Source organism: Ursus arctos, unplaced genomic scaffold (genome assembly GCF_023065955.2).
Source record: "Ursus arctos isolate Adak ecotype North America unplaced genomic scaffold, UrsArc2.0 scaffold_24, whole genome shotgun sequence".
Lineage (NCBI taxonomy): Eukaryota > Metazoa > Chordata > Mammalia > Carnivora > Ursidae > Ursus > Ursus arctos.
The window spans coordinates 16068975-16085410 of NW_026622919.1; the positions used below are offsets into that span (position 1 = coordinate 16068975).

Below are 16436 nucleotides of genomic sequence, written 5' to 3' on the forward strand. Positions count from 1 at the left end.
AGAAAATAGTGAAGATTAAAGGAATCCCCTCAGCCTTTTGTGTTCTGGAAAATGGCTTACTGCAAAGAACCACCCTTCTCCATATACTTTAGATAAAACTCATAGATGCCCTCCTTGTTTACCTATGACAAGCCCAAAATTCCCTTTCTTTGCTTCATGAATGATTAGCCAAACTATTTTAACCCCACTGATTAATCAGAACAAAATGCTTATTAGCCAAACTTTGGTTAAGCTTCTCTCCTTCCTCCAGGCCCCTAAAACACTCTCTGATCTATTTATCCGATCATGCCACTCTTCCATTCCACTTCCCCATACCCAGTTTTTCCTACTTTTGTTGACTCCTCTATTATTTAAAAAAACAAAAACAAAAACCAAAGCCCTTTTTGCCTAGCCCTTGAGATGTTTACAGATCTTCTGGTCACAGCCTTCTCCCTATTGCAATAGTCCCCCTTCCTGCTATTTCAATAAATAGTCCTTTTTCTCCCTCTCAATAATCCTTTTGAATAAAGTCTCTCCTTACTAAGTCCAGGTTTGTTTTTTATTTGATACAATACTGGCCAATGAATAAGAATATCCCCTGAATCACAGATAAGAAGGCTAGAGAAACTTGTCACCTTTTGTATTACCTTCTAGTTAGATTCCACATCATTAATTATGTCATCTACAACCTCTCATGTAGGTTTAAATCCTTTATTCTCCTGAAAAAGTATCCCAGCTTCTACCCCTCAAAAGATCTCACCATCCACCACAGATCTCTTGACACTACACAGGTTGCTGGGATGAGAAGTTTTAGTATATGCCCACAAAAAGACCTCAAAGGTCACCTTAGTTGTTAAGCAAGATCTTGTAACTATATTGCACTATGAATCTGCTTACTGATTAAGGATGTGAGACAATGTAAAATAATTTTTTAATGTAAACTAATTTTTTAAAAAAAGAAGAGGAAGGAGTCTTTAGAAACTGTTTTGAAAAAATACCTGGCAAAAAAAAGGTAATTTAGCTTCCATTTTTCAGTTCAGCAGTAAATTCTGCCCTTGAGGACTCAATGGCCTTGATGAACAAGTATGAATGAGCAAGAGCACAAAGGGATTTCCTGTCCAAAAAAAGAAAAAAGAAAAGAAAAAATTATATGCCTGTTTAAGAGACTTAAGTAATTATATTTACCTACTGAAGTTATCCCTGTAATGTAACACTCACAACCTAATACAGAAGAGGTAATCCACAACCCAGATATGTGTGCAAAAGCTAGAAAAAGCAGTTAGTAGAGTGTAATTCACAGCAGATCATCCAGTCCCTTAACTTTACCTTTTACGGATAAGAAGTAGAGAAATTCAAACTCAAATGACATAAAAAGTACAAAAATCCAGTTATATTTATTTATTCAAATAAGCCTAGAGAAGCAGAACTACTAATATGGCAGCAATCACTATGTTATTAAATGTTTACTGTGTACTAGACATTATGATAAACACTTTGACAGAAATTTCATTTATTCCTCACAAATATCTTTTAAGGAATTATCATTACCCTTTACATTACAGATGAGGAAAATAAAGACTCAGATCAAGTTGTACAAGATTACACAGCCAACAAATAGCGGAGTCAGATTTGAAGTCAGGCAGCCTAACTCAAGCACTCATGGTCTTCAGCACCCTATAACACTGCCTCTCAAAAAAATTCTATTGCAAACAAAAGATGCCTTAGCCTGTTTGAAACCAGAGACTTCCACATCCCACACCAAGCAATTTTAGAAATTCCCCACATTTTCGCAACGTTTTTATACTCCTATCTGAGTCACATTGGATGTGCTATTTATTACATTGCTAGTTATATTACGCTGTTACTTAAAATTGTGTCGTTTTCATACCGTGAAGTTTAATTGCAAGTATTAATATTCTAATAGAGACAGTACTTTCAAATCATTTATTTCTGAAATGTTATCCTAATTACTGTTGAATGTGATATGTCCAACATACTTGGAATTCAAAACATGTTAAAATAAAATGAAACCACGTGACAAATACCCATCTCAGAAGACATTCGATGGTTATGCAGACTTCCCCAGCAACCCACTCTATGTAACCCCTTCTAGATCTTCTCTAACCAGTTCAATCTTAACCTCTAAACTACTTGGTATACCACTTACTGCCTTCACCATTGTTACTGTCTTCACTATTCAATGGCATTAATCATTTGCCTTGTATTTTTATCAATGGATAGGTGTCTTAACATTCTTTGAATTATTTCTCACAATACCAAACACAATGCTATATGTATATAATAAATGAAGGAAAGAAAGAAGGGAGGGAGGAAGACAGGAAGGAGTGAAAGAAGGCAGGCATTTCCTCCCTATTCAGCTTACCCAGAGGTGCTTAAGGTATCAAAGTACTTAATTTTATTTTTGAGAGAGAGAGAGCTTCGTCACAAGCAGGGGTGAGGGGTAGAGGAAGAAGCAGACTCCCCGCCAGAGCAGGGAGCCTGATGTGGAACTCAATCCCGGGGCCCGGGGATCATGACCTTGAGTCACAGGCAGACGTTTAACCGACTAAGCCACCCAGGCGCCCCTCAAAGTACTTAATTTAGCAGAGTAAGCTTTATTTAAATAAACCTTGAAAGGAAGAACTGTTTCATAATTTATTGACCTATCAAAAAGTCGACAGGTTTTAATCTGCTGGATGAATCAGATACCACATACCACATACAACCCTCTCCAAGCTGAGAAAAAATAGTACGGGAAGTCTCTTCCCCATAAATTTGACAAGAGAATTGTTTCTCAACTCTTTCAATCCTATGATACATATGTGAACTTGCAAGGACAAACCAAGAGAAGTGAAGAGCTGTAGCCCTCTTTTCCAATCATCTACCCATTCAACCCTCCAATCAGAAAATTCATATGAATTTAATCCATATGAATTCAACACTTATATACTGTATGCTTACTGTGTACTAGACTATCCTCCAGGCTCTGGGGATACGGCCAGGAAAAAATAAATCCTGCCCTCATGGAGCTTACATTCTAGTCAAAGAGAGACAATAAAATAGATAAATAAGTAAAATATGTAGTACGTTTTCTGTAATAAGTACTAAAGGAAAAAAATGTAAAGTAGGGGAGAAGAATATGAAGTATGGAGTTGGGGAAAAGATGCGGGGAACACACAGGGCAGCCAAGGAAGACCTTACGGAGAGGGAAACTTGAAAGTACAGACCTGAAGGAATTAAAGTAGGAAGCCAATCAATATCTTAAGGGAAAGCATTTCAGCCAGAGGAAAGCAAACACCAAGACTCAGAAGTAAGAAGGAGCGTCACTGTTAAAGCACAGTGGGAAGACCCATAAAGCTGAACCAGAGAAAACAAAGGGAAAGAAGGAGAGGAGAGCAGGGGGAATCAAGGGAGGGAGGTAGATATAGAGGGCCCCTAAATCATTGTAAGAACCTTGGCTTGTGCCCTGAGATGGGAAGCCACTGTTTTGAGCAGAAAGAAGACATGATCTAAAGTCCTTTCTGAAAGAATCACTCTAGTTGCTAGGAGGAAAATCAAGTGAGTCTAGATTTCTAAAAGCCAAGTGAAAAAAAGCACTTCAAAAAAATGAGTAATCAACTGGGACAAATGCTGCCGTTAGGTCAAGTAAGATGAGTACTGAATGACTGATTAGGTTTTCCAACATGGAGGACACTAACAACCCTAAGAGAAGCCATTTGGGTAGCAGGGTAAGGAAATAATGTCCTTGGAGTGAGTTCAAGAGAGAGTGGGGGAGAGAAATTGGAGACAAACAGAAGAGTTATGCTATAAAGGGGAAGAGAAATGAGGTAGTAGCTGAAGGGTAAAGGGGTTATGAGGGTTTAGGATGGGGGAAAATAAAGTCATGTTCATATGCTAGGAATAATCTAGGAGAGCAAAAATTGATTACACAGAAGGGGAGAATTACTGAAACAATATTCTCAAGTAGAATAAAGGAGATGAGATTTAGGGCACAAGGGCAGGGTTTGCCCTTAGCTTAGAATATACTCATAGCAATAGATGTGGCAGAGTAATCAGCTTAATTACATGAAGAGTAGATGTGGTTGTGGAGGCTTGTGGAAATCATCTAATTGCTTTAGGTAGGCTATACACCCAACATGGGGCTTGAACTCATGGCCCTGCTATCAAGAGTCACATACTCTACCAACTGAGACAGCCAGGTCCCCTGACTGCTTTAGTTTTCTTAGTGAAACAGGAAGCAACATAATCAACTGTGAATAAGGATGTGAGAAGAGATGCTAGAGGTTTAAGGACAGAGGTCTTGTTACAAAACAGTCATCTAGGAGAATGGAAGAATTAATAGCCCACGGGTACCTGATATGGTTGCTGGGCAGCATCAGGGCCCCTTGAGGAAGTGATGGTGAATTTAATGTGAAACCAGTAAGCATAGTTGTGTTTTTTTTCTCTAGCTATGTTCAATGCAGAAATGGTCGCACTGAGGTAGAGATCTAGATTTAACGTAGGATTACAATTTAGCCAAGGAAGTAAAATGAACTGAAAATGTGATAAAGGAACTGGGGGGAAAGGCAAGGGAGTGATTTTAATTACTGACCACGAAACAAACTGAGTAGGTGGGTGGGAAATAAATACAAGACAGGGTGAGTGACATTTAAAAAAAGGGGGGGTGGATTGAAGATCCTGGTGGGGTCCAAGGATTATCAGAGTCAGAGTGAGTCTGAAAGATAGGAATACGATGGTTGGAGAGTGAGACATACAGTACTCCCCCACCCTTATCCATGGGGGAATCCATTCCAAGACCCCCAGTGGAAGCCTGAAACTACAGAGTACCAAACCCAGTATATTATTTTACCCATACACACATCCCTATGATAAAGTTTAATTTATAAATTAGGCACAGCAAGAGAGTAACAGTAAGTAATAATAAAATAGATAACAATATACTGTAATAAAAGTTATGTGACTGTGGTCTCTCTCTCTCAAAATATCTATTGTACTGTACTCACCCTTCTTCCTGTGATGATTTGAGATAAAAGGCCTACGTGATGAGATGAAGGAAAGTGAATGATGTAGGCATTGTGACATAGCATTACGCTACTACTGACCTTCTGATGATAGGTCAGGAAGATCTTCTACTGATCCAGAGTTGACCACGGGTGACTGAAACCATGGAAATCAAAATAAAAGGGTACTAATGAGAATAAAGTGGGGGGACTACTGTATTAAGATAACAGAGTTGCAGTTATTGGTCATACAAGATTGAGAATATGAAAAAGGGAGCATGTGACTGAGGAAAGATTAAATTACTGTAGGAGGACAGGAACTGAGAGATCAGGGTACTAGAAGGATCATCTGTATGAATGCTAAAATCACAAGAACTATGACAGGAGTAGAGTTAGAGCAGCAGAGAATCAGAAGCTGAAATTTGACTGAAGCAACAGGGAATGGTAATGGGTGGTATAATCTGCTAATGTGAGATGCAAAACTGGGCATTTTGAGAATGGGACAAAAAAAAATGTCTGGAAGCACCTATGAGAATCAAGAAGGGGTCATCTACCCCCCCACCGCCCCACCTTGTCCCAGTGGTACTAGAAGAGTGAGAGAAAAAACAGCCACCAGTAGCCATACCTGTGTTCTGCCACCACACTTCCAAATACATACTGTACTTTCTCATCTTCCCTTACATCTTGGTCATCACTATCTGATTCATCAAAAACTATCAAAAAGAAGTGAGTATATTCAAAACCCTCTGATACATCACAAGTATTTTTTAAAGCATCATATTGATTCAGTCCCTATTTAGATAAAGCTATCATATTATTACTAGAGTTTTCCAATCCTCGGCAGAGTATAGAATTTTCAAAATTTTTATAGATATGTTACAGTTAGGGAAGGAAGACACACAGATGGCCAAAAGACACACGGTAAGATGCTCAACATCACTAATCATAAGGGAAATGCAAATCAAAACCACAATAAGGTATCACCTCACACCTGTCAGAATGGGTAAATTCAAAAACATAAGAAACAAGTGTTGGCAAGGATACAGGTGCACCACACCGGCAGCCCTTAAAAACATGACATGCATTACCCCCAATTACCATCTTTAACAAATACTGAGTGAACTTCCACTTCATGCAAGAACCTGTGCTATGGAACATTCCAATAGGTCTTAATTGTTTAGACTTCTAGGGAAGGAAATAAGTAGACATGTAAACAAATTAAACTACCCACCAGATGAAAACAAGTTGCTCTAACACTTAAACACTTAAGTATATGCTGAAGGAGCAGGGAAGCTTCCCAACCACAAGGAAGACCCTTCTAGAACAGCCACCATTCCCGAGGCACCGTCAGACCCAACCCCGTCACCCCTCTGCCCCCTTACTGTCTGGCCCCAGTCACTTCGCTGCCCCTTCTGGAACCTTCCTCCATCGCCATAACTGTTCTACTTTCTCCCTCATACCGTGCTGCATCCTCCTCCCTCAACCTTCCAGGCTCTTCTCTCTCTCTACAAGTCTTGCCTCCCCACCTCTGTCCCCTGAGGGTCCTACCATGGACCCCTTCGGACTCCCAGGAGCATCTCCCTACTCCCGCCTCACGGCCTGAGGCCCCTAGTCTTCCGGGATCAGTAGGTCCTCGCTGCAAGCCCCACAATCCCTCGCGCGACCGAGCCCTCTAGCTCCGCCGCCTTCCCGGGCTCCCACGCGGCGAGGCCCCGCCCCCAGGTCACCTGACCGAGGCCGACACTCCGCCCACCAGGCCCGGGCGCTGGACGGGTGTGTGACGCAGGCTGTTGCCGCTGCCACCGCCACTGCCACCGCCACCGCCACCGCCACGGCGCAGGGGCTCCGGGGCCGCGGGGAGCGGCTGAGCCCGCCGCCGCCTCCGCGACGATTGGTCTGCGCTGTGACCTTGCCGCTCTACCCCACCTCACAAGGGCCTGTGACCTCACCCGGCCGGGCTCGGAGGCCTGGACCCGAGTGGCGGGACTGCTCCCCACGGGCTCTCTTCCAGGCACTTCGATTTCGCCTTCCATCCTGCACCCCCTATCCCTCCTGCTGCTCTCCATTCTGCGGTGCGCTGTCCCGCCCTAGTCTGACCACTTTTCAGTGTTCTTTTCTACCCATCCTTCGACTACTTCCCGCCGTCCCTTCTACAACAGTCCATCCTTCTCGGTTTCTACTACCCTGTAACGGACTTCAGCGCAAAGCCCCTTGTTCCACTACTTGGCTGAATTTTGTTCCAGGTTGCCTTTCAGAAGACTAACGCTTCCTTTGGGAAGAGATACTTTTTCTTTGAAAATCAACTTCTTGTGTGTGCATCCTGCAGACCAAATGATATTGGTAAAAGACGCAAAGCGATTTTTCATGGCTTTTCCCGATTATTATGTCACTAAAACTTATGAATCCAATTCAGTGAAATTAATCGTTTTTAAGGTTTGCTAAAGTTGTAAATGTTCTGTGAAGCAAAGAGGGTTTTGCAAATATTTTCCCAAAAAAGCCCACGATTTGAGGTATATTTTCTTCACGTATAGGTAAATTTATTCACATTAATGGATCCATTGTTGGTTGTTGACATTGTGGTGAACAGCCTGGGCTTTAGAGACAGATCTATTGAAATTCAATTATTCAGCCAATTGTCCTAATTGCTTACTGTATGCTTAGGCTCTCTAAGCCTCAATTTTCTCATTCTTTCAGGATTGTGATAGTTCAAAAATGTATATGTAGTGCTCAATTAATGCTAAATAAATGCTAAAATAATTAATTCCTTCTGAGATACCACTGTGCCTGTTTGTATCTTAAATCCTGCTCTGTAGGCGTTCTTTAGTACTTTCAATATGTATGTGGTTTATCTCCCTAAATAGTCTATAAATAATCTGAGTCCTAAGACAACGTTCTTTTTTTTTGTAAACACCCCACCCTCTATTCCCTGCTTCCCCACCCCCCACACTGTTACAGTCACCTCTATTAATGGACTCAGCCCATTTTCCATCTATTTATAAAGCATCAACTTCTGATGTGTAAGGATTATAATGGTTTCGGTCTGTGTGGTGATCAACAGATTGTGGATGCTTCACAAATATTGAACACTTATAATTTTTAGTAATGAGTCTATTGATGAATTAGTTTCTGTATTAGTCAGTTTCACAGACCCCCCCCTCCCCCAATAGCGCCGAGAGTATATTAGTTAGGATTAGATTCTTTTACCAGTAACAGAAAATCCTTGAATAACAGTGGCCTAAGCAAGATAGAATTGTATTTCTCACATTGAGGAGATTCAGAGATGGTCACTTGGGAGGCAGATAATTGTTTACCATAGTTGCATGCTTGCCATCTTCTATTTTATTGCCCCACTGGCTGTCATTCCAGTGTCAGCTTAAGGGAGGTATGGCAGAATACCCTTCAATCAGACAAAAGCCTCTGTAAAGATTTTAAGGTTATGCTTCTTGGATCCTTTTATTCAAATAATATGGCTTCTAAGAAGCTTAAGGCTTTTGTCCTTCTGCAGAAGCCCAAGGTACAAAAAAAAATTTAGCTCAAAGATATTTATGGATAGGGCTCTTATCTCATGGAATGAAACCCAAAAAGATTTGCAGGAGATTCACAATTTTTTAGGCTATCATCAGAAACACTGCCAGCTTGAGCTGAAAGACTCCAAGTACAAAAAGGAAAGAGGCCTTTGGACCCTCAAGTTCTATAAGCACGAAGCAGGCCAAGAAAACTACTTAGATGTAAGCACATGCTACCTTTAATGGAAAAAAAAGATGACTTACAGATTAAAACCAAGAGCCTAGAGAGTGGAACCGAAATCCATGGAGAATTATTTCCAGGCATTGAATATGGAACTGTAAATGTGTACTCAATGAATTTCAGAATTGCTATGGACCAGCAACTTCTGTGAACCTCCCGTTTTCTGCCTGTTCTTTTACATTGGTTGTTGTAAGAAAGAAGCATATAGCTTTTTTTCTGTAGGACTTCAGATTGAGAGGTACTGTACTCAAGTGGCTGAATATAATATATCCAAGAAGCTTCGTCTGCCCCAGGACCTATTTAGAGGACAAGACTCTGAACTGCGAGTGAATGCTATAATGAGATAAGACTCTGGGGTCTTGGGAGGGGTGAATGCATTTTGCATATGGGAGGACTATAAATAATTTGTGACTAGAGGGTGGACTGTGACATTTTTAAAATATGTGCACAAATTCTTTGGTGTATTACTTTCTTCTTGTTACTGTAACAGGCTTACACAACAATTTATTATCTTACATTTCTGGAGGTCTGAAGTTCAAAATTGGTCTTACAGGGCTAAAATCAAAGGCTGCATTCCTGAAGGCTCTAGAGGAAAATCGGTTCCTTACCTTTTCCAGCTTCTAGAGGCTATATGCTTTCCTTTACTCATGGCCACCTCACTCAGACCTGTTCCCATCATTATATTTCCTACTCTCACTCTGATCCTCTTACCTTCCTCTTATAAAAACATTTATGATACTAAGGCTACCCAGATAATCTATGAGATTTCCCTGTTTCTGTCCTTAATTACACCAACAAAATCCTTTATTCCATGCAAGCTTGGTAAAATATTTGCTGGTTCTCGGGATTAGAACATGGATATCTTTAGGGGGGCGGGTGGGCAGGGGCAATGAGTCTATCCAGTATAATGCTCATCTCTTCAAAAGATGGCATCTAGTCCACTCCTCTTGAATGTGGGTTCGATGTAGTGGACTACTTACAATGAATAGAGTGTGGCAGAAGTGATAATATGACACTTACAAAACTAAGTCATAGGGGTGCCTGGGTGGCTCAGTAGGTTGGGTGTCCAACTCTTGATTTCAGCTCAGGTCATGATCTCAGGGTCCTGAGACCAAGCCCTGCATCTGGTTCCATGCTCAGTGGGGAGTTTGCTTGAGATTCTCTCTCCCTCTCCCTCTGCCCCTCCCCCTGCTCATGCTTGCTCTCTCTCTCTCAAATAAATCTTTAAAAACAAAAAACTAAGTCACAGGGGTGCCTGGGTGATGCAGTTGGTTAAATGTCTGATTCTTGGTTTCAGCTCAGGTTGTGATCTCAGGGTCATGAGATCGAGCCCCGAGTCAGGCTCTGTGCTCCACACAAAGTCTGCTTAAGACTCTCTTTCCCTCTCTCTCCCCCTGCCCTTCTCCCTCACTCTCTCTCTCAAATAAATAAATAAATATTAAAAAAAAAAAAAACTAAGTCATAAAAGACATTGCAGCTTCCTCCTTGCTTTCTCTTGGATTACTCACTTAGGGAGAAACCAGCTGATATACCACAGAAACTGCAAGATAGTGTTTGTTGTTTTAAGCTGTTAAATTGTGGGGGAATTTGTTATGTAGCAATAGATAACTACTACAGTCCCTTAGGTCACATCCTGATCCATGACGTCTGCTTAAATTCTAGCTATTATCTCTACATTCCAGTCTTCCTGGAGAAGGAAGGGAAGAAGAAAGACATGCTCCCTCCTTTCTGTGGCACTTATTGGAAGTTGCATGCACATCTTTCATTTACATCTCACTGTCTTTGAGATGGACATGGCACACCTAGCTGCAAGAGAGGCTAGGAAACAAGACTTATTCTGGGCAGCCATGAGTCCAGCTGAAAATTAGGAGTTCTGATATATGAGAAGCGGAAAACAGATAGGGGGGCACAATTAGCAACCTCTGTCACAATGCATGATTGTAAGTGTCGGGAAAAGCAAAGTCTAGCATACGTTCATCAACATTTTTCCTTTTTCTTAACAAAGTATTTTCATTGGCCACCAAATGCTATTTACACACCCAGCACTCTGCTCTCTCCAAAGAATCATGACAATTGTGTATGAGTCACAGGAAAACCCAAGTAATATATTACATAAGCCACAATGAATGGTGAAATTTTTTTTTACAAAGTTCTTTTCAGGGACACCAATAAAGAATAATTTACTGGGAGATTTTGCCTAAAGGCTCTTAAATTTCCTAAATGTTGCTTTCCAGATACTTATATTCTGTGAGCATGCTTTGATGCATTGTCAGAAAACACACAGCTGATGGAAATTGTTTCCTCTGTGCAAGAGGTCAGAGAGACCCCACTACGACAGCAGTTGCAAGGAACACAATCACGTTCCTGACTGACAATTTTCTTTTCACATACTAACCATTCTTGGGTAGCCACGTTAAGTGGACCTTAAATTTTATTTCACAACATTGTTGACCCCAATCACAAGCATTTAAAACTACCTCTTTGAATGCTTTAGTCAAACTACAAAAAATTAGAAATATATATTTCCAGAAATATATTACAAAACCAAATGGAAATTATTTCTCAACAAGTATTAAATGGCTTCCGTGCAAAGCATAGGTTACTGTTTCCCTACATCAGTGTGAAAAATGAATGCACTGTAATTCCAAGACAACCTGCTTGGTATTGGTCCCAGGGGTCATTAGACGGCTGCTACTAGAGTTCAGACGACAGAGGCCAAGAGCTGGGGGATTACTAATGTGATTTGACATATAGTTTTTCATTTCATTTTCACATAAAGTCCTCCATTTTCATCCAGACATTTAGACAACAGTTACCATTACACAAGTAAAACATAGTGAATCTTACAAAATTTCACCATAAAAGGACCCAGTCTATGTTCACGTAATATTTTTATGATGTCATGCACTGTAATGTGTTTTTAAAGATGTACATTATGTCAGGAATGCAAGACTTAAAGGCAAAGCTTATGAGTGTCCTGTAAAGTACTTCAATCCCATACTGTTGAGGCTCAACACATTTTAAATAGCAAAGTGAAGTTACACATTCTAAAGTCTTATCCTACAGAATGATAATGCAAATAATGAAGATATTGATCACAACCCCTGTGAATAAAACGTCTTCTTAGATGCCTGCCAAGGATCCTGTTAGTTGTTTGCTTGTTTGTTTTCCCTGTCATTTGGATCTAAACTAAACTTCTTTTAGTTTTTCATGGGAATTGGTGGCTGAGAGTGAACCCAAGAAGGCTTTGATCACTTAACTTGGAAAATGGATCAAAAGTAGATTTGCATTTTATGTGGGTAGATATTTGGTTTTCTTAATCTACCAACCAAACTATGTTCATAATTTTTAGTAACTGAGTTGACTTACTGCAAATTTATTAGGCCAGAAGGATAGGTATGTGACTCTCTATGTCAGTGGTTCTTAGACTGGAGTATGAAACAGAATCACCAGGAAGGTTTACTGAAAGAGAATGCTGGGCCCCACTCTCAGATTTTCTGAGTTAGTAGTTCTGGGGTGTGGCCTGTGCATTTTCATTACTAACAACTTCCCACATGATACAGAGCCTGCTGGTCCTGGGACCACACTCTGAGACCCAATTCCTTAAATAAAAGTTGGACATTTAAATGATCCTGTAAATAATTTGTCATTAAGACTTTATCGTACCAATTTATTATGCCTCCCGCAAACAAAACCTAAGCTAAATTAACAATCTGTTCTATTGAGGTTGCACAAGTTCCAAAAAATCCCCAATTAAAAAGCAAAACAACTCTAATTCTTAGAACAGTAATAACCCACTTACTTTGAAAATGTTATTAAAGTCTAAAGAAAAACTCTGGGTTCTGGAGCAAACTTCAGTTCCCGTAGTAGTCATCATTTGGTTACATTTGGAAACATGCTTGTTCTAAAATAATCATTTTTGAGGCAATGACACTTTGTCTTTTCACCCAAAGAAAACAGAAAGAACAACACAGGAAGAACTGGGCAGCCTTAGGTCAATTCGTTTTGGAAAGCACATTTAATTCGCTGTTGCACAACTCAAACAAAGGGGGTGGTTGGGAAGTCAGGAAGGAACTTAAGGCGTTCCAACCAGGAATACTTAACAAAGAGGAGTATCTTGAAGTCATGGATGGTCTAAGAATATCTGAGAGGTAAAGAACTGACTCCTTATGTGACAACTTGTCAGGAATGTTCAAAGCTTCCCGTTTCTGTCCACAGGCCCTGAGATTGAATGTAAATTACTTCCAGATGAGCTGAGCACAAATAACCTTTTGGGGCTGTGCTGATGCCAAAATACTATTTAGATGTTCACCCCACATGAGGCCAGAACTGACTGCACTTTGCTATCTCGTGAACAGGATCTCCCCACAGACAGACAAAGGCCTAGAAGCCTTGTTCCAGAAGCTCAGACAAAAGTCCTACCGGTTTTTTTTTTTTTTAATCTTTTAGATGTGTTCTTCCTCCTTTGATATAATTTCTTCATATAAACCATCTTATCTAAATAAAACGTCCAACTACTATTCTAATGGACTCTTGTCTCAGTAGCCAAAAGATATAGTTAGGTTTGAAACTTCTTGGATTCAACTCTCAACTGTACTACCATTCCCTTCAGTAAAGGGTAATCCATGGGTGAGACAAGGTTCATTCATTTGCCCCATTCCTAATTTCAAAGCTTATTCTCAGTGTTAACCCACAGACAGAGAATACATATTTCAGCTGCTTCTTATGGATGCCTCTTCCTTATACGTGGATGCAAATGTGTACAAAGTGAACTAAGAAATAATAAACTAAGTGGAGCTCGAGTGCTACATCAGGAGATGTAACTGCTAACAAATTCTGGAGGAGGAGTTCTAGAGAGGATGGAATGAGGCTCTTCCGTTGAGAAAGCTGACATAGAATGACATCTGCTCTTGCCACAGCCAGGTCTCTCAGATCGCCCAACTAAAACAACCAAGAGTAACAATACCTCATAGAATCTTGACTGCATGCTTGAAGTCCCTGACAGGAAGTCCCAGCATCTTAGAATATCATGATATTGATATTGGCTGGTCCAAACCTATCATTTTTCAAACTAGAAAAAATTGAGGCCCAGGGAGAAGAAAGAGACTTGCCTTAATTAAGGTTAAAGATTCCTTAGCTGTAACACTGAGGCCAGGACCTAGATTTTCTGATCATCAGACCACTGTCTATAGGTCCTTCCCTTTTTCTTGATGAATGGGGTGAGGGTGGGTTGTTAATGTCAGACTAAGGTAAACACCAACGGAGCAACAGCTATGGCTAGGAAAAAAGAAGAGCCTGTATCCCAGCTCCTCAGAAAAGGCCCAGCATGCCCATGGGTCCATCCCTACAGGCTTCCAGGATGAGAGACCCGGCGACTGGGCAGCAACTTCCTATGAAGGATGCCAAGTGGGAGGGTCTGTAACCGGTCCAAGTCTGTGCTGTTTGTTTTTTCTTTTTTAACACTCTCCTTCCTCACCACCAAATAAAATTACAAAAGAATGCAAGTGTGATTATATACCTATTCCTTTCGATTAAGGAAGCCTCATCATGGTTTCAGGTGACCCAATGAGAAAAATAAAATAAAATTGCACTTGTGGCCTCTCAGATTAAAGACTGACTTAAAATGAGGTTGCCCAGCCCATAGGAGAAGAGGCCACACATGCTGATACAACTGGCCCATCATTCCAAATGTGGCAGTTATGTCCAGCGGACTTGGAGACCCATGGGAACGATTCCTTCACCCAAGGACAGCCAAGAGGTAGATAAATGCAGTCAGCCGCGTGGGTGGATGTAGACACCGAAGCACCAGGTTGGGTGTGTGGAGAGGTGCCTTGGACCAGGGGCGGAGGGCCTGAAGGGTAGGGCCAGACCTCTGGCTCTAATCACAGCACTCTCCCTGGGAGGAAAAGCATTTGGTCATGAAAGAAATCCCCAGGATGTAGCAAATGTCTACAGCAGTGAGAGTGTGGAAGGAGAAGGTAGAGAAGTGATGCTGGCCTAAGGGTGACACACTTCTTCTAAAGGAACTTCTAGGGTGGAGCTGCCGATGAGACAGATCTGAAGGGTGATGATGATGAACTGGGGGACTCTGGCACATCTGTCCAGGCCATGCATGACCCCTGAGTGGCCCTACCGTCCTCACTCCCCACAGAACTGCTAGCAAGTCTCCCCTCATGAGAGAACCATACTGGATTGAGGTGATGGCAAAAGGCCTAGGCAGCCCTGACGGTTCAGCTTGCCTCCGATTTCTCCTTCACCCTGAGGGAAGGGAAAGGAGATAAAGGTCCAGATGACACAGCAAGGCCACGGAGCTCAGCAGTTACTATCAGAGCTGCTGAGCGTCAGGCCCAAGAACCGTGAACTCAAAGTAGAGTCAAGGCCCCTTCCTCTGGAATGAGAGGCTCAGCTCTGCTTTCTTCTTCAGGAAAAAAATGGCCCAAAAAGGAAAGCTGGCTTCTCACTGAGGTAATGTAGAACACCGGCTCAGCTGTGTCAGTCACCCTCAGGTTAAGCAGGAAGAATCCCTGAAGGAGGCATTCTGTGGACGAAGGTTCAGGAGCTCTGCTTGCCTGGGACACACCACAAGTTTTAAATTACACATTCCCCCACACGCAGCAACTCACACATACACATGCACAGAGACCCACACCTCCACAGACTGACGTTCTTCCGGCCCACCCCACACCCAGCTCCCAATCCCGCCCCACAGATATCGTTCCCTGTAAACATGACAACAGAGATGTCCACAATTCTGGGACAGCTTGATAGTGATCTGAGGATGACTCCTTGTCATTAAGTGCCCCGGTAGGTGATGTTGGTGAAGGTGGATGTGGCCTCTTTGTACAGTGGGTTGTTGGCCTGCAGAGAAAACAGAGAAGCGTCTTACAGTGAATTCCTCAACTCTCCCCTCCCCTCAAGGATTACATTTCATCTGAAAAGTCTACCCAAGACACCCTTCTCTGGGATATACTATTGATGAACCACTTAGTGCTCATTGTACCCCCATGTTCTCTCTCAAGATGGGAGTAGATACAAAATAAGAGCAGAGAGAAGGTGGAATGCCATCCTGCTGCTATTTCTAAGGGGTTGAATCCAGCCCATTAGTTTTTGGGGATCACCAAACATTTCAGGATCGCTTTTCACCAGTATCGATTTCTTGCCTCTCTCCTGAACTCTCCTTTTTTGCCCTTCTCCCCATTTTTCCTTCCTTGTGACCATCCTGGGGGGTGTGGGCAGAGACGGGAAATGTAGCAGGTCGTAGCTGAAACCAAGAGGACAGTATTGCTCAAAATAACTTTAATTTGTTCTCATTTCATCCCTCTAAGCACTACCCATGAATAGTCACATTAGCAGGAAAAAATAAACCCTCACTGGGTTTCCCAAATTCTTTTCTTTTTTAAAAAAGATTTATTCACTTATTTTAGTGGGGGGCAGGGGCAGAGGGAGAGAATCTCAAGCAGACTTTGCTGAGCACAGAGCCCGACGCAAGGATCAATGCCACAACCCTGAGATCATGACCCGAGCCAAAACCAAGAGTCACATGCTTAACGGACTGAGCCACTCAGGCACACCCACCACACACAATTATTTTCTAACAAAAAGTGACAAATCCCATAAGATCTGATAGTCTTTACGGGTCAACATCTTCATGTGCCTCAGAGGTTCCAGATTTCTGTACTGGGCTAAAAGAAACACTTGTTTCTCAAGTTT

General features: G+C 41.7%; 2 protein-coding genes across 4 annotated transcripts in view; both read right to left on the reverse strand.

Moving 5' to 3' along the window:
* EFCAB13 (EF-hand calcium binding domain 13) overlaps positions 1-6664 on the reverse strand; it is a 174298-nt gene extending 167634 nt beyond the window's left edge. The window contains exons 1-2 of the mRNA XM_044389151.3: positions 6528-6664; positions 978-1093 (exon numbers count right to left, since the gene is read on the reverse strand). Coding sequence (XP_044245086.2) covers positions 978-1007 — 30 coding nt within the window. The 5' untranslated portion in view covers positions 1008-1093; positions 6528-6664. The remainder of the gene's footprint in view (positions 1-977; positions 1094-6527) is intronic.
* A 4938-nt stretch (positions 6665-11602) lies between these two features.
* Positions 11603-16436, reverse strand: part of ITGB3 (integrin subunit beta 3) — a 49778-nt gene continuing 44944 nt past the window's right edge. For all 3 annotated transcript variants that reach the window (XM_026512548.4, XM_057318016.1, XM_057318017.1), the window contains one exon: positions 11603-15584. In XM_026512548.4, the coding sequence (XP_026368333.1) occupies positions 15519-15584 (66 nt within the window). In that variant the 3' untranslated portion in view covers positions 11603-15518. The remainder of the gene's footprint in view (positions 15585-16436) is intronic.